The sequence below is a fragment of the Microplitis demolitor genome, chromosome 2 (assembly GCF_026212275.2).
Source record: "Microplitis demolitor isolate Queensland-Clemson2020A chromosome 2, iyMicDemo2.1a, whole genome shotgun sequence".
Taxonomy (NCBI): domain Eukaryota; kingdom Metazoa; phylum Arthropoda; class Insecta; order Hymenoptera; family Braconidae; genus Microplitis; species Microplitis demolitor.
This window is the reverse complement of record NC_068546.1, coordinates 4,759,606-4,778,576: the sequence shown is the minus strand read 5'-3', so window position 1 is coordinate 4,778,576 and position 18,971 is coordinate 4,759,606. Positions and strand designations below refer to the sequence as shown.

At 26.9% G+C, this 18,971-nt stretch overlaps 1 protein-coding gene across 2 annotated transcripts in view; it reads left to right on the top strand.

Moving 5' to 3' along the window:
* LOC103580194 (ubiquitin carboxyl-terminal hydrolase 48) overlaps nt 1-8,366 on the top strand; it is a 50,799-nt gene extending 42,433 nt beyond the window's left edge. For both annotated transcript variants that reach the window (XM_053743136.1, XM_053743137.1), the window contains exons 10-11: nt 4,074-4,158; nt 8,171-8,366. In XM_053743136.1, the coding sequence (XP_053599111.1) occupies nt 4,074-4,158; nt 8,171-8,193 (108 nt within the window). In that variant the 3' untranslated portion in view covers nt 8,194-8,366. The remainder of the gene's footprint in view (nt 1-4,073; nt 4,159-8,170) is intronic.
* The last annotated feature ends 10,605 nt before the right edge of the window (nt 8,367-18,971 follow it).

The following is an 18,971-nucleotide window of genomic DNA, read 5'->3' as shown; positions in this document are numbered from 1 at the left end:
ATTAATTATTCGAAGTAAAATGGGCCCGTAGTAATTTTGGCGAAAAATTTTTTTTAATAGAAAAATCTCTATTTCAAATTTCCTCCAAATTTTTTAAGCGAAATTAATGAAACATTTTGGGTAAAATGGGCCATTGCCAAAATTTATCAAAAAAAATTCTGTTGTGTTCCAAAAATTATTTCATTAAAAAACTTTGTGAAAAATAAAATAAAAACGAGTTTGCGGTTAAAAAATCATAAGAAGTAATTACTCATAATATCTCATTGTGCCCGAGCTCCCCCATATATTTACAACAACAAAAAGAACAGTAAAAAAAATAGTTGAATTTTGAATTTCTGCAATGTATCTCAAGTCACGCACAAGAGACTATTAATTCAAAGTAGATTAATATTGTCCCGTGGCCGCGTTGTCGTCGCGTAGAAACTTATGGCGCTAATTCACCCCTTAGAATTATTACCAGACTTACCCTCTGATATGCTGCTACAATACTACTATGCTCACTATACTACACAACACTGTCGTCTTACGCTTTCCTTCCTTCCTTACTTTCTTTCTTTCTTTCTTTATCTGTTCCCGCTGAATGTGCTTCCTCTTCGTCAGGGCGAAATCCGCAAATATTTAAGGAACGGTTAAAGTCACCCGAAATAATGCCGACTTGTCATTTCGTAATAAAATTAACCGACGGTATTGTTTCATATCTATGTCACTGTTTTGTGTCATTTTTCATGTATTATTCAATAATTCTTTTTTTTTTTTTTTTTTTTTACTGAAAGTTGGAATTAGGTAACGAGTGTCTGGATTTTGTTAAGAGTAGATTGGAGGGATTTAAAAGGGAGTTTGATTGTTTTGATAAATATGAGGCAAGAGGGTGGCTGGGTGGTGGGTGTCTTTGCCACTCAGGTACGAGCGACGATGCAAGAGTTGTTTTTATTTTGCTGACCAGCAAATCTCAAGGCAGAGTCCTCATTTACGATAACTCAAATTAGTTAATGACTTTAATTAACTTTTAATTAAATTATAAATACAATAATTGTCATTAGTATGTTTTAGTTATTTTTATTTAGATTTTTATTGCAACGAGTGTCGGACACTTTTTATTTCATACCAATACATTATTTATTTTATTTTAACTAAAGTCTTTCAATTATATTTTAGTTAATGTTTTAATTAAGATAACTCGTAAACTATTGAGTTTAAGTTTTTATTTGTAAGGACATTTTTTTTAGGAAATTTAATTTTATACAGAAAAGTATTGAGTTACTTTTTACGTAAATTCAATAGTTTGGACATAATTTTAATTTTAACAAAAAATTATTATTTAAATCGAAATTTTTTTTTTAAACTTCAATTTAAAATTCACGTTTAATTATTCAAAATTAACGCTATACTATCAAAGATACGTTAAAAATGTATCAATACAATTTTGTAGGAAATTAAATTCTCTACAAAAAAATATTGATTGACTTTTTACCTGACGTCAATAATTTCGTCAGAATTTAAATCTAAACCCAAAAACTTTTATTTCACACAAAATTTATTTTTCTGAACTCCGATTTAAAATTCCCGCTCAGTTATTTAAAATTCCATCTAAACTATTAAAGATACATAAAATATGTATCAATACACTTTTATAGGAAATTAAATTCTCTACAAAAAAGTACTGATTGACTTTTACCCTAAAATCAATAATTTCAATATAATTCAGTCTCCAAAACTTTCTATTCTCCTCAAAATTGATTTTTTTGAACTCCGATTTAAATTTCCCTCCGAACTATCAAAAAAACGACCAATATACCCCAGTACAATCCTATAGGAAATTAAATTCTCTACAAAAAAGTACTGATTGCTTTTCATCCTCAATTCAATAGTTTATCCACAAACTCAGTCCCAAATACCTGAGTACATTCTCACTGCAATGTAAAATCCGAGTCAAAGTACTAAAGTGTGACGTAAATAAAAAAACTAACGTTAAAAAAAAAAAAAAAAATTCTTGGTTTAAAACTAAAGATATGCTTTTGAAAATAACTCGAGTAATATAGTAAGTTCGTTATGAGCAACAGACCGACATGGTATGGCTCATAATTGCAGACTACAGATCTGCTGGCTCTCCGATCCTCCAGGCAAATTCTCTCCAACTAACACCAATTGTCCACCAAAAATTTTATCCAACTCCTGAAACGTCATTCAAAAAAGCCTTAACCATCAGAAAAAATTCACCCCCTCCCCCCAAAAAAAAAATAAAAATTTTTTTGCTATAAATTTGCCTCGAAAAAATTTTTATCTCAACTTTTTTTATTAACGAGCCGCATAAATTTTAAACAAAATGGACAAAACATTTAAGAGCAGCCTGAAAATTATTAGCCAGAGAATGTCTTAATCTTCAGAGTTTGTAAAATATTTTTTTTTTCTCCATACTTAATAATTTTTTTATTTTTACTACATCTTATTACCTCGAGCTTAAACCTCGATAATTTTTTCAATCATTAAAATTTCAAATTTTCAATTCTTTAGATTTTTTTTTTAAATAATTTTTTTTTTTTGTTTTTTTAAATTGTGTATAAAAATGAGTTGTGAGTTCTCAAGAGAGATAATATCATTAAATTATTCTCAAGATGTCTTGGAGTATTTATCTCTTGAAACCTCAACGCAGAGCTAAGGGTTGAGAGCGACGATACAGTTTCCCCTTTAAACCGCGTCTTAATACTCGTTGCCACAGACTTAATAAACCTTGGATACCGGTAATAATTCCCTCATCATATATAAACGTGTACAAACATATTTATTTAATTATTTATATTCCATACTTCATATATTTATCATTTTAATACATGACTGTCACTGTAAATTAATACTGTGACAAAAAATTTTGCGTTTCCATAAATAACTCGTGAATAATCAAGTTGACGTGAAAATATATAGAGACCTTTTTTGTAGGAAATTTAATTCTCTTCAAAAAAGATCTGATTACTTATTATTGTAAATTTGATAGTTTTGAAGATATGGTAATTTAAAGAGAAAAATTTGGATTAAAGAAATTTAAAAAAATTCAATTTTAATTTTATTTAATTATAACTCATAAAATATCAAGTTTATGGGAAAATATATGAAGACCAATTTTATAGGAAATTTAATTCTCTACAAAATTATTTATTTTCATTTTTACTCTATCTTTGATATTTAACGTGATATTTTAGTTTTTAGTAATGAGTATGCGAATTAAGTTTTTGGTTTTTTTTTTTTTTTTAAATTTATTTAAAAGAAAAAAATATATATATTTATGTATATATATGATATATGTATATGTATAAAAAATATGTAGGTGTAAGTACTCATTCAACTTTTTTCCCAACGGTCTAAAAATAGCGAATGTCATATATACAATATACTAGTTTATACACACATGTGCACATGTGGTAATTCTGTTTTAATTCCAACTAATTTAATTATTATCATTATTATTATTATTATTATTTTTTTTTAAGTATTTTAAACATTTTTTTTTTTTTTTTTGACAAACTGAGTTGCAAATTTTTACTCCACGAATGGGAAATCAGGGGTAAAATGCGCCGCATAAAATTATAACGAAATTTTGACACAAAATAAATTTTCAAATTTGTTTTATTAGAGGTAATATGGGCCACTCAAAATTTTGTTTAAAAAAAATTTGAAATATTTTAACTCAGGTTACAAATTTCGATTTTGCTAATTTTTTTTTTTTTTTTTTTTTAATGGATCATTTTCCCAAAACTTTGAATTTCTATCCATGATTGCGTTCTATTGATACCTAGTATTCATGTGAAAATTCAAAATTTTGAATTCAAATTTCTTTTCGCGGGTTAAATTTTCTTTTAATTTTTAAATCAATGAATCAAATTTTTTTTTAATTTTTCGATACATAAAAAAAAAATCTCAGTATATATATATATATATATATATATATATATATATACATATATTTATGTATACTTTTTTTTTTAATTTTCATTAGAAAAAAAAAATAATAATTTTTTAAATAAAAATAAAATTTTATTTTTCAAAAATAAAAAAAAATTTTTTTTTTTTTTTTTTTACAGATTGATACTCCTCAAGATGGTGAAACAAATCCAGAATCGGATTCCGTAGGACCAGAAGCTGCATCCCCAGAAAAAGGTTTTAAGGGTAAGTCGAAAAAAAAACTTAATTTTATAAGAAAATCTAGACCATAAACTATTAGCAGTCATAAATTTTTATGGGAACAGTAAAAAATTTTGAGATAAATTAGATAAACATTTGCAAATGTATATTTATATAAATATATAGAGATTGTATAGAGAGATAGAGACAAACATGGAAAAAAAAGAAAAAAAACGAGGGTGAAAATGAATTCTTTAGTAAATCGACTAGATTCTGAAGTCTCGAAAGGGGTCGGGATGTAAAAGTGAGGAGTCGGTGGCTGCTGTCGATTGAGTTTAGTCTGGTGCGAAAGAATAAAGAATAGAATGAGTGAATGGAGAAATAAAATAAAATAATAAGGAGTAAGGAGTTTGGATAAATGTAAGAGTAAGAATAAAGAGATGAAGCCAATCCACTTAAGAATCCCCAGCTACTTTCTCTTCATTTCTTTCGCTCATTCCTGCTTTTATGCTGCAGATAACAACGGAAATCTGACAAATATGCTACGATTTACAGAACAATACTAGTGATAAAATTTTAGTGTTGAGTAACGGGAAAAGCGACAGTGAAATTTATTTATTTATCTTTTTTCTATTTTACTTTGCTCTTAATTTTTGGAGCTATTGAGGCTTTGAATTTTATTTGGGACTAAAGTATTGAGTTGAGGATGAAAGGCAATCAGTACTTTTTTGTTGAGAATTTAATTTCCTATAAAAGTGTATTGATACATATTTTATGTATCTTTAATAGTTTAGATGGAATTTTAAATAATTGAGCGGGAATTTTAAATCGGAGTTCGGAAAAATAAATTTTGTGTGAAATAAAAGTTTTTGGGTTTAGATTTAAATTCTAACGAAATTATTGACTTTAGGTAAAAAGTCAATCAATATTTTTTTGTAGAGAATTTAATTTCCTACAAAATTGTATTGATACATTTTAACGTATCTTTAATAGTATAGCGTTAATTTTGAATAATTAAACGTGAATTTTAAATTGAAGTTTAAAAAAAAATTTCGATTTAAATAATAATTTTTTGTTAAAATTAAAATTATGTCCAAACTATTGAATTTACGTAAAAAGTAACTCAATACTTTTTTGTATAAAATTAAATTTCCTAAAAAAAATGTCCTTACAAATAAAAACTTAAACTCAATAGTTTACGAGTTATCTTAATTAAAACATTAACTAAAATATAATTGAAAGACTTTAGTTAAAATAAAATAAATAATCTATTGGTATGAAATAAAAAGTGTCCGACACTCGTTGCAATAAAAATCTAAAAAAAAATAACTAAAACATACTAATGACAATTATTGTATTTATAATTTAATTAAAAGTTAATTAAAGTCATTAACTAATTTGAGTTATCGTAAATGAGGACTCTGCCTTGAGATTTGCTGGTCAGCAAAATAAAAACAACTCTTGCATCGTCGCTCGTACCTGAGTGGCAAAGACACCCACCACCCAGCCACCCTCTTGCCTCATATTTATCAAAATAATCAAATTCTCTTTTAAATCCCTCCCCAATCTCTCCCTTCAATATCAAAATCACAATCATCACTTTAATTTAATTAATTGACAAAGCATTTTACCGCCTTTTTAACTCCATTCCGTTTCAAAACCATACGCACCATTGGCCAACACTTGCATTGACGTCCGCGCTGCATATCTTCACCTCAAAAAAAAAAAAAAAATAATAAAAACTAAATGAACAAAAACATAAAGAATTATTACGAAAAAATCTTCTCATGGTAGTGAACTGCTCGAGGGTTCTGAAGTGAGAGGCTCGTCTCGAAACGACATAATAGTCAGTCACTGACTCTCTACACTCCTCTATATCCTACACTAAAATACTCAACATCCACAAGTTAGCCCTCGGTCGTGTTAAACCTCCTGGATTCAGGATAATCTCATTCTCTCTCCTCTTTTATACTTTAAACCTCAAACTTATACTTATTATTACATTATCGTTGGTACTGAGGAATAATTTACTAGCTCGAGGTACAAATGACTGCATCCGAGGCGTTGAAAACAACCGTCCAACAATTTTTTTTTATTACTTTTGAATTATCTTGTTACGATAAACAAAATAATTTATTTCCTTCAATACTCAAATATATACATACATGTATATATTTATATATTTCATTTTCAGACCTCGTAGTAGTGTTCTATTTGACGTCAACAATTGATATTTCACATTCAAGTTTTTAAATTCGGTTGAAATCATCGTTTTCTCGATTATTTTTAGTGCATTGACATCGCGCGTCAATGCATACATTTTTCCCAGTTTGCGGGTTATTTTATGAATCAAACTGTATAAAATTTGCAGTAAATTATATTACTAGTAGATAGTGAGTATAGGTCTGATATTTAGACATTTATATTGAAAAAATTATAAGCAGCTGATAATAAAACTTTCACTGAGTCACAAACTGTCATGACTTTGTTCAAATTCAAATTTTTGAAAATGTCTATTATTCGTTTTTGTAAAATACTGATGTAGATTATGATTATTTTCACTTGTGCAACTATTATAGCTGAGCTCATTGACCCTCAAGGGCACGTAGATATTTTTACGAGAAAACAAAACGAAAGGGTCTACACAGTCGGCAAACAATCAAGTTAGCGGTATGTTTAAACGATCCAAGGTGCCGAGGGGGTTGTATTGATGATCTTTTACTCTCATTCTTTTTTTTTTTCACTTCTTCATACATATACATATATACTTATATATATAGACAAGGTGTAGGTTTAGTTTAGAAAAGGCAAGATGTATTTTTAGTACCCAATTTTGCCAGCACATTGGCAGGTTTATATTAACCCTCAGGCTTAGCGCCAGCAGCTATTTCATTTTATTTTCTTTTATAATTTTTATTTATTTATTTTTTTTTTTTTTTAAGTAAAAAAAAATTTTTTTTAATGTATTCTCAAACAATGCTAATTATAGCCTTTAACAAAACCAATTACTACAGTATTTTTATTAAAAATTATTTTTAATTTTTAAATAATTAATGTTTTACGTCACAAATTAATTTTTAATTACAATCATTTTTACCTCTATGAATAATTGAAAAAAAAAAAAAAAAAAAAAAAAAAAAAAAAAAAATTAAGAATTAAATTACGATAATTTTTTTTTCTGCGCAATAAAAAAAACTCGAAAAAGTTACAAAATATGGTTTTTATAAATAAAAAAGTATATATATATATATATATATATATATATATATATATATATATATATATATATATATATATATATATATTTATGTAGCAAGACTAATAAACTCACAATTATCCAAAAGTAATTTTAGTTTTTAACAAAAAAATTTCATAGTGAATTTTGAAAATTTTTTAAATTTCATTCCAATTCAATATTTTGAAAAATTTCATACAATATATCTTTACATAGCATTCATATTAAAAAGTTATACTTCAATTTTTCAAATTATGCCGCCAAATTGACATTCATCTAAATTATACCAAATTCCTACGATAATTATCTTTGACATACTTGACTGTTAAAATAGTCGATCACTAAGCAGAACAGTAACCAGTACCTCTATTTTTTTCCATGTATGATGATTATAAAAAAAAAATAATTAAATAGTTGATAAAATAACCCGTAGAATAGTAAAAAAACATGCATCGACACGCGATATCAATGCACTGAAAATAATCAAGAAAACGATGACTTCAAACGAATTTAAAAACTTGCATGTGAAATATCGATTGTTGACGTCACATAAAACAGTATTACGAGGTCTGAAAATAATATATAAATATATACAAATACATGTGTATATACGTCTGTGAAGAATTGAAGCAGCCAACCGAAAATATATCGTAGTTTGTTACAATGAGTGACTGCTCTACTACAAGTTCTACTTTTAGTTTTATTACTTTCGACTAGACTTGATTTTATTATATATATATATATATATATATATATATATATATATATATATATATATATATGAAATAAGAAAAAATAATTGTTTTTTTTTTTTTTTTACAGGCACAGAGTTAGTGTCCAGTTGATCAATACACGAATGGATCTATCAATAATAATAATTATTTTAACAATACTAATAATAATAATCATGATAATATAATTTAAAAATTAATATACTAGAGAATAAAATAATTAATTTAATTAATTAATAAATTAATGAAGTGATTAATTGATTAAAGAAGAAATATTAAATATTTTTGTACGCTTTTAAGTAAAATAGTTATATATATATATATATATATATATATATATATATATATATATATATATATATGAGATAGAGTAATTAGGAAAAAAAAATGTCATGGAACAAATTTATTAATTTAATTAATGAATTAAAATAGTTTTTATTCTTTTTTCTACCGAAGTAAAAAAAAAAATTTATATCTTCCAAGCGAACTAAATACAGTTTTATATTTAATGTTGATAGTATTTGTGTTCATTAGCAAGTTTATTAGTAATGAAGTAAATAAATTTGGTAATGGAGAGATTTTAAAATTTTTAAACTCATTACAAGAGTAAAAGTGTTATCATTAAATAGCATTATTGATTATGATAATAATGTATAACGATTTATATAATTTTTATATTATGTTTGTAAAAAAGTCGGAGATATTGTGTACAGAGTTTAAATAAAAAGAAACTAAATGAATATGGGATTTTCTTATTTGATTGGGGAGGGGTAAGATGGTTAAGGTAAGTTTGGTATTTAATATATATGTATACTTTTGATAGATATCTACTATCGTCTCTTTTCACAACTTCATTTATTTTTATACTTATAAAACATTCAACAACTAATTTATTACTTTTTTCATTAATGAGACGATAATGATAACTTTTAATTATACTTTAGTAGTTAATATATTTAACTGTGCATACCAATTGACATGAGGTTTTTTGTTTATTGAGATGTTATTTTGGGATTAATAAATATTGCGAGCGAGAGGTGAATTGGGAGAATAAATAATTATTTAAATAGAGCTGATGGGAGAAACCGGAAGATGGCGCGTTTATTTTTAATAATTATTTATTTAATTAATAAACGAGTTGCTGTTGATTTTATTTAACAAACAAATAAAAGTCCCGGCACATTATTTATTTGTGTGTCTGAATATGACCGCTACCGATCCGTCTTTTCGTTAAAAAAAAAACATAAATTACAATATTTATATTTTATTAATTTCCTTCTAAGGCCCTCGGTGATTTAGATTTTAAATAAATATACTTTTATTTAATGAGTTATTGTTTGACTAAATTTAAATAATTATAAATCGATTTTATCTGACCGCTGGCCATTTAGCCCCGACTCGTCCTGTTTTTATTTAAATATTTTAATATTGTTGTTGTTTAAATAATAAAATAAAGTGTAAGCCGAGCACTGATTGGTTTATTTAAATAACGGGGATGATATTTATTTTGGGGCCTCATTTAAATTTATCGATAAAAGTGACAACGAGCGTTGGACGTTTTATCTTTTGTTTTTATCTCAAATAGTTTTATAATTAATTATTTATCTGAATGACTCTTGGACATGAAGTTTATTTGCTGATTTACAACCTGAGGCGCCTAAATTCAGGCCTTTTAACTCGCCATTATTTTTTAATAAAACAACATCTATTTAATTATATAGAGTCCTTGTAACTCTGGCAATTTACCCAAAAAATAAAAAACAATATTTACTTTCAGTTTAATCTATCTAATTTATTAAATATAAAATAAATGTATCCCTAGTAAACATATAAATTTTTTAAAAAACATAATTAAAATTCAATCTATACTTATCGAGTCTGATGTCTCATCTCCAAACTTCCAAGTCATTGCCGGCTCATTTACAACTTTAAACATCTCGCCTTAAAAATATAAACACAAGATACATTAACTAAATCTATATAAAATCTATACACTCAATTATAATTCTCAATTTATTTATTTTTTTCAGTGTAATAATCAATAAGTTCAAATAAATTCTTCCTAAATTTTTATCATTTAATAAAAACTATATTCGCCCTAAAAATTTCTTTTTTCTATTTATAGTGCAAAATTTTTCTTGGCAAAAATACTTTTTTTTTGTGCAGAAAAATTATAATTGAGTTTAAACTTAGCGAACATTCTAAATTTTGAAAAATTATTTGAATTTAAATTTTTTCCCGCTTTTTTAATTTAAAAAACAAAAAAATTCAAAATTTATTTAAAAACTAAAAAACAAAATTCTTGATAATTTCTTCATCATTTTGAATAGTCTGCGAATTTTTTCTACAGATTTGAAATTTTTCCCGCCTTTTTGAAATTTGAAAAATAATTTTGCAAAATGTGAAAATTTTAGCCCATAGTTCAAATATTTAAACGTCGCTCAAAAATTTTGAATTTTTCCAGGTACTACCGACGTATTCCAGCCACCCTCATATATATATATATATATATTTATATATATTCACTGTTAATTGGCATACATTTAATTAAACAAAGCATCTATATCTACCAATCGTACTTACTCATACTTGGATAGAATATATGTATATAACACTAGAAAATATTCAATGTACTATATATATATATGTATATACATAAAGTAAGAATACCCTTTGTATTTACTAAGACTTCCTGTCAGTACATTAAATATATATACAAACATACAAAGTAATCTCTTTTAATTATTAATACTATTTTTAGCTAATTAATTAAATGTTAATGTACAGTAATAATAATTTAATCATAGTATATGTATATATATGTATATGTATTTAATTGCTAATGAGATTTAAAATCTACTAATTAATTTCAATCCTTAAGAATTTTTCGTGTTACTTATTTTTTTTTAAATCTCTTGTCTACGTGTTACTTTTACAAATATATATATATATATATATATGCAATGTTTTTATACGTTTGTAATCCTTACGAATGAGAGACGGGTAGAAGAATGTTTTTACCCATAATTTGTTTTTCGTTTCCCCTCATCAGCTTCGGTAACTTTACAAACTCGACCCGCATTATCTAATCCTGACTAATAAGTCCTATTATTTTATTATTTTTTTATTTTAACCATCAATGATACTTAAAAATAAATGAGACTGAAAATTTTTCCTCTGATTTATTTATTTACTCTTTTTTAATTTTCAAATTTTTTTTTCAAAAAAATTTATCAGTTTGGTTGAAAAATTATGCGAGCACTAAATATTGATACCCAATGAAATTTGTGACCCCAATTATCTAAATCCTATGATTCATTTCCGAGATATCTCGAGTCCGTACATCCGTACATCTGCACCCGGAAAGTCTAGTTTTCAAATCTCTATTACTCGGTGACAAATTGTCAGACAAAATTGATCAAAATTTTAATTGACATCTCGTGATCTTTAGTTTCTTATTATTGACCGCGGAATATGAATTAATTTTATTACCAAGACAGTATCAAAATTTTTCATATGGAAATTTCGAAAGAAAAAGTTTTTTTACCATTTCTATTGATGTATTTTTAGTTTTTTAATGCCGGCCTAATTTATTTTAATTGAAAGTATCAACTAAATATAAATAAAATTCTAAATTATTTTTAATTTAATCAACAGATGGAATTAGATGGGTATTTTAGAAGCATCGTATAAATAAATTTCTATTTGGTCCTGAAAATTATACTGATGTTCATTGCCGTCCGATATCTTTTGGATTTTTTTTAAACGATAAGTAATAAAAAAAAAAAATATTTGAAAAAATTGCGCTTATAGATTTTTTAATTTTCTACATGTGCATTTTTTTAGTTTTTATTTTTTTGTGACTGATGTAGTATAAATTAATTTCTGTTAGTCCTAGAAATTATACAGAAGTTCATCGCCCTCGGATTATTTTTTTGATTTTAATTTTGGATCAATAATAAAAAAAAAAAAATTTTTGAAAAAATTGCACTTATAGATTTTTTAATTTTCTACATGTGCATTTTTTTAGTTTTTATTTTTTTGGAATTGATGTAGTATAAATTAATTTCTGTTAGTCCTAGAAATTATACTGAAGTTCATCGCCCTCCGATTATTTTTTTGATTTTAATTTTGAATCAATAATAAAAAAAAAAAATTTTTTGAAAAAATTGCACTTATAGATTTTTTAATTTTCTACATGTGCATTTTTTTAGTTTTTATTTTTTTGGAATTGATACATTGAAAAAAAAAATCCAAAAACTGCTAAGTAACTTCAGCTTAATTCCTAAAATTATCCAATACATTCCCGCTATAATTTAAATTTAGACTTAGAACAAAATAATTACTGCAAAAAATTCGTATAGTGAACTTGCATGAAGTTCAAAGTGAATGCGGAGTCAATTTAAATTTTCATCCCTTGGAGTAAAATTAACTCCGAATAGAAATTTATTTTAATATCAAAACTCTAGATCAGAGTAAATGTGGACTGAAATAGAATCGACTCTAAAATCACAGCTGAAAAAAATCTCTATTTACTCCATACTGTAATTTTTTAAAAACTCAGACATTTTAAATTTAAATAAATTTTTTTAACACATAAATAATTAAAAAAAAAATATTATAAAAAAATGCACATGTAGAAAATTTGATGAACTATAAGTGCAATTTTTCAAAATTCCCAAGGTCTTAATAAAAACAGAAATAATAATAATAGTAATAATTATAGATTAAAAATATGTATTTAGAAATGAGTTTGAGGTAAGGGATGTAAGCTAAAGAGTTAAGTTGCGGATAGAAAAAGGACAAAGGGGAATCCCAGGCATCGCCTTACTCTTTACTCTTATGCTTTTTCACCAAGTACCTTCTTAAGTCAGTGGATCTTGAGCAAGATGGCCGCTAGAGCGTAGCTACTGCCGGTTGCCCGGTAAATAAGCGACTGTCATCTGACGCCCGCAAAAACCAGATACACAGAGAGCTCTGCGCTACAACCCAGACTGGTCTCTCTTATTGCTCTTCTCTTTCTTCTTCTCCTTGTTGTAGTCTTCCTTTAGCTCCTGTTTCTGCTGTTGCTGCTGCTCACTCACTCCCGGTCTTTGGCTCTTCCCCTCTCGCTTGTACCTCTTTCCATTTAGCTTCCACGAAGGCTCGGTGATCCCAAAGACAGAAAGACACAGAACCTAGTGCACGCTCCTGTCTGTCCTTGTCTTTTGCTCACCCATTCCCCACCCGAGCCCCGCGTCCCGCGAGTAGTCTAAAGATTAATTACAAAAAATACCCGCGACGCGAATTGAAAACGTCATTCCACGAACAGCGAATCTTTTCTTCTCTCCTTATTCTTATTCGCCTTCTTATATTACTTTTTTTATTCAGATTTATTTTATTTTTATCATCGTTTATACATGTATCCTTGTGTACTCTTACTCGTCAAACACCTTCGGCATGTCATCAAACTTTTAACTTTTATTTAACTATCCCGCCGATTTTTATTCACCGAAAATCCCTTTTTTTTTTAATAAATAAAGTTTAAATACTATATTAGGTTTAATGAATATTGCGAGCGAGAGGTGAATTGGGAGAATAAATAATTATTTAAATAGAGCTGATGGGAGAAACCGGAAGATGGCGCGTTTATTTTTAATAATTATTTATTTAATTAATAAACGAGTTGCTGTTGATTTTATTTAACAAACAAATAAAAGTCCCGGCAGATTATTTATTTGTGTGTCTGAATATGACCGCTACCGATCCGTCTTTCCGTTAAAAAAAAAACATAAATTACAATATTTATATTTTATTAATTTCCTTCTAAGGCCCTCGGTGATTTAGATTTTAAATAAATATACTTTTATTTAATGAGTTATTGTTTGACTAAATTTAAATAATTATAAATCGATTTTATCTGACCGCTGGCCATTTAGCCCCGACTCGTCCTGTTTTTATTTAAATATTTTAATATTGTTGTTGTTTAAATAATAAAATAAAGTGTAAGCCGAGCACTGATTGGTTTATTTAAATAACAGGGATGATATTTATTTTGGGGCCTCACTTAAATTTATCGATAAAAGTGACAACGAGCGTTGGACGTTTTATCTTTTGTTTTTATCTCAAATAGTTTTATAATTAATTATTTATCTGAATGACTCTTGGACATGAAGTTTATTTGCTGATTTACAACCTGAGGCGCCTAAATTCAGGCCTTTTAGCTCGCCATTATTTTTTAATAAAACAATATCTATTTAAATATATAGAGTCCTTGTAACTCTGGCAATTTTCCCAAAAAATAAAACACAATATTTACTTTCAGTTTAATTATTTTGTCATCCCCCTTAAGAACTTGGCTTCCAAAAAATTATTCATCCCACAATTGAGTGATAATTTTCCGAAAGAAAAATAATTTATTTATCACGCCTTACGTCATTAAATTATCATATGAATTTTTAAAATTTTAGTTTAACAATAAATTTAAAACATAATTATACTAATAAGGCTGGCAATCGGATAATTATCTATTTAAATCTATAAAGTAGGGGGTAAGGGAGGACCCCTAAGACCTATATGTCAACAGTGAGTTTATTTTCACTACAATTTTTTTTAGCTCCCACATTCGGTATCAATATGACCCAGTCACAAAAAAATTCAAAATCGAAACAAAATCGCCCCCCAAAAAAAATTATAAAAATAAATTTCCACAATCCCCAATCTATTATTCGCTCAGCCTTATCGTTAAATTTATTTTTTCTTATTAATTATCGAAATTCAAATTAAATTATTTACATAGAAATTTTTAAGACAGATTTCAAATTTCTAAATTTTTTGTACCCAATTTTCGCTGACCCAAATTGCCCTTATATTTTTTCTGTATAAAAAATCATAGGCCACCCATTTACCCCTAGCTCTCTCTTACTTACAAAAAAAAATTATACTAAATTAAAGTATTTAAAAATTAAAAAACAAAATCCTTAATTATTTCGACTAAAAATAAAAATGATTAGTCTCAAAATAAATAAACAAAAGTACATAACATCTAAAAGAAATTTAGCTTCTGCATTACACAGCACCCACCCCCGTAAGCAATTATCCCATTGAAATTAAGGCCTGTAATTGGACTGGTTCTATTCACACTCATAAAGCTGCTCTTTTACAGCCTCTAAGGTCCAGATGAATTTTCGTACCCGTGTAAAAGAACAAAACAGTCCATCCCTCTCTCCCTCATCGTCCTGTTCTCATCCTCATCCCCATCCTCGTCCTCAGCTTAAAGTAAAGATGAAAGACAGACAAGGCAGCAGTTGGAGTCTAGTCAGTTAGAAAATTACTGAGTGCAAGCAGGATGAAGACAAAAATAAAAGAGTTAGCGGTTCTTTGGTATGATTTTGCTACCGTTTGCTTGTTGGATCTTTAGCTGGTTCGCGAAATGTTTCACTGGCCTAGAGAACAGTTCATTTATTCTTCATATATATACATATTTATATATAAAAGCAATTGTAGTTTATATCCAGGGATCAGTAAATTTTGCCGCGAGATTTCAGTGTCCGTTTATGTCCCATCTATCCCATGTCTCATTTAACATTCTCTGTTACTTTAAGCTCTTAATCTTTGTGTAATTTGAATTCGCGTTAATTTCAATTTTTTTTTTTTTTTTTTTATTTTTATTTAAATAAAAAAATGATTCTTAAGTTAGTAGACAATTAAAAATATTTGGATTTTTTTTTTCAACAAATAAATTGCAAAAAAAAAAAAAAAAATGCATATGTAGAAAATTTAAAAAGCTACAGGTGCAATTTTTTGAAATATTTTTTTTTTTATAATTTATCATTTTTTTAAATATTCAAAAATTATCAAGTTGGCTCACGTCAGTATCGCATAAAAAATTATTTTGGAAAAAGTAATTTTTGAAAAAAAAAAAAAAAAAAAAAAAAATGAAGAAATAAAAATTTACTGGGACAGGATTCGAACCGAGGACCTCAGGTTAGACGAAAGATTTTAATTTTGAGAAATTATTTTTGAAAAGTTTTTTTAATAAACTGTAGAGAAAAAAAAATTTTTTTTGACAAATTTTTTGAGTTTTGATGACTAAAAAATTAAATAATTAATTTTTAGGAAGTAAGGCGGGAAATATGAATTTTTGAATTTGTAAATTTATTAACTCAAAAAAATCAAAAACTCGAGTTTGAGCACTTGGTTAATAAATAGTGAATGTAAATTAAACTTCTAATGATTTAAAAATACCGCGGGCGGGATTCGAATCTCGGACCTCAGAAATGCGCGCATGGATTCAAATTTTGAGAAATAAATAGGGAAAAAAAATATTTTGTTATAATTGGGGACAATTTTTGGAGTTTTTGTAAAATAACTAAAAAATTTCATTTAAAAAAAAAAGGCGGGAAATAAGTATTTGAAATTTTAATTTTTTGAGTGTGTAAATTTATTAATTTATCAAAAATTTGAGTTTGGAATTCAGTTAATAAATGAATTGAATGTAAATTAAAAATCTAACGGTTAAAAAATTTTTGAAAAAATACCGCGTGCGGGATTCGAACCTCGAACCTCAAAAATGCGCGGGGCGAATTATTGAAGATTTGAAAATTCAAAATTAATTTCGGTAAAAAATGAGTGTAGATTTTTTTGCATCGCAAATAAATTTTAAAAAAATATTTTTTAAATATTTCTGACCTTAAAATTAAAAAATCTTTTTCTCCAATTTGTCGGCATTTTATTAAACGTCTAAAAAAAATCTTCAGCTGATTTTTGATCGCAAATAAACTTAATCGCAAATTAAACCCCAATAATTTAATAATTCCAAAAATAAAAAAAAAACAAACTTTAAAAATATAAAGAATGCACTCTAATTGTATACGTAATAAAGCGGCACGGTGTCCTTTTCAAAAGGACCCATTCCTAAAATTCTTTACCTTTTCTCCGCCAAAAAAGTCTAATAATTTTTTTCCCAATAAAAAAAAAAATTCCTCCAGTTCCCGCGTTCGAAAATGGGACAAAAAAATAAAAAAAATTAAATTATCAATTAAAAATGCTGTAACTCAATTACTTATCTCGTACAATTGTTTATTAATAGATGTACTAGTGCGCGAAAATTTTCCCACAGTAACAAATAGAAATAAATTATCGAGAGTTTAAGTTAAAAATAAAATAGAGCTGCCGTTTAGACAACGATGACACAGAATTGGTGTTATTGTATTAAAAAAAAAAAAAAAATGAAGGCTAATTGCACTTTAGAGTACGATAATTGTTAAATTGATGTGACAGGAATTATATTGTCTTTAAACGTTTTCTCCAGTCGATTACCCTTAGGAACTATTAATTAAGCTAATCATCGTTCGTATAAAAGTATCATTAAAAAAAAAAAAAAAAAAAAAAAAAAATGTATAAATTGTCATCGATCGGTTTAGCAAAAAAATAATAATATTTATTTCACAGCGGGAGAGTTTGTAAAGGGACGGAGATGAGTTTCTGGAGTTTTAATTCGATAGGCGAATTACAAATGCTAATAAAACCCCATTGGATTAGTTTTTGTTAACGATCTGAAAATATATAAGAGGGTTAGGATTCAGGACAAAGTCAAAGAGGAACTCGACTATTTTATTATTCGATTTTTTTCTAAGTTTTGGGTTATTAAGGTCTACGTCTACGTCACTGGATCAATTTTTTTTGATAATTTTATTTTACGAAATGAGTAAAATTTTTATTAAATTCACCCTAGCCCTGAAAATTCTTCATAAACTATTTATGGATATTTTAAAATTATTTGTAGTCTAATTGTCACAATGACTCAGCCTAAACCTCAACACCCTACTTCGTAACTAGAAAACTTATAAAAATTCCAAAACTAATTCCAAACATTTAAACTTCAATTAAATAATTTATTAATTATTTAAAAAAAAAAAAAAAATTTTTTTTAATTTTCTCTGATAATTTAAGATGACTTTGAACTTTGAGCTGACAATTTTTTAAACTGGAAAAATTCGAGGAAAAATTTTCAATCTCTAGACCTTGTGTTTAAAAATTTGTCATAAAAAATCAAAAAAACTTCCAAACTTGGCTTCGGTATTTTTTTTTTTTAAATTCATCAAATAGCAAAATTTAAATTGAATTATGGCAGACCTCGAACGCGAAGTAGAAGTGCTCTACTGTCACCAAATTTTTTTGTTTCCTGACAGACACACTTAAAAATTTTTTTTGGTCAAAATTTAAAAATTGTCGCAGTACTCAGACTGACCAACTTACCCCATATTTTTTTACAAACTATATACATGAGTGATGTTAGAGAAAGAAATTGTCTGGACAATTGACGTCAATTGACCCGCGAAAAATTTTGACCGGTCATTTTTTAAATTTAATGCTGGTTCGCGCCAAATTTTATTTTGCCCAGAAAATTATTTTTAAAAATTGACAAAAAGTTTAACGTAAATTTTTTTTATAAAAAAATGGTCTCCCCCCCCCCCCCCGCCCCTGTATTCCGTCATGAGCGCGAAAAATCAAAAGATACAAATCTTGAATTTAAAAAAAAATGCCGGCATAAAAGACTCGAGGAGTTGATGGACTTGAATTTAAAGGATTCAAGTAAAATAAAATAAAAGTAAAAGTCATATATATTACTTACACATATATATGACCAATAGTATAACAAGATAAGAATAAACGCAAAAGAAAACTGTCATGGCGGCTGTTAAAGTTTAAGTAGTAAAAGAAATTCAACCCCTTTAGTCAGACTCAATGGTACGACTCTAGACTCTCTTTATAGTCTAGTCTCTAGACTAAACTCTAGACTGGTATCAGCATCAAGATTCGATATGAAATTTCAGGCTTTAGGTTCCAGAGAGTTTTAGATTCGAGTATGACGAGACTTCAGTTCGGGGTATGAGTAAAGTTTAGGTTTT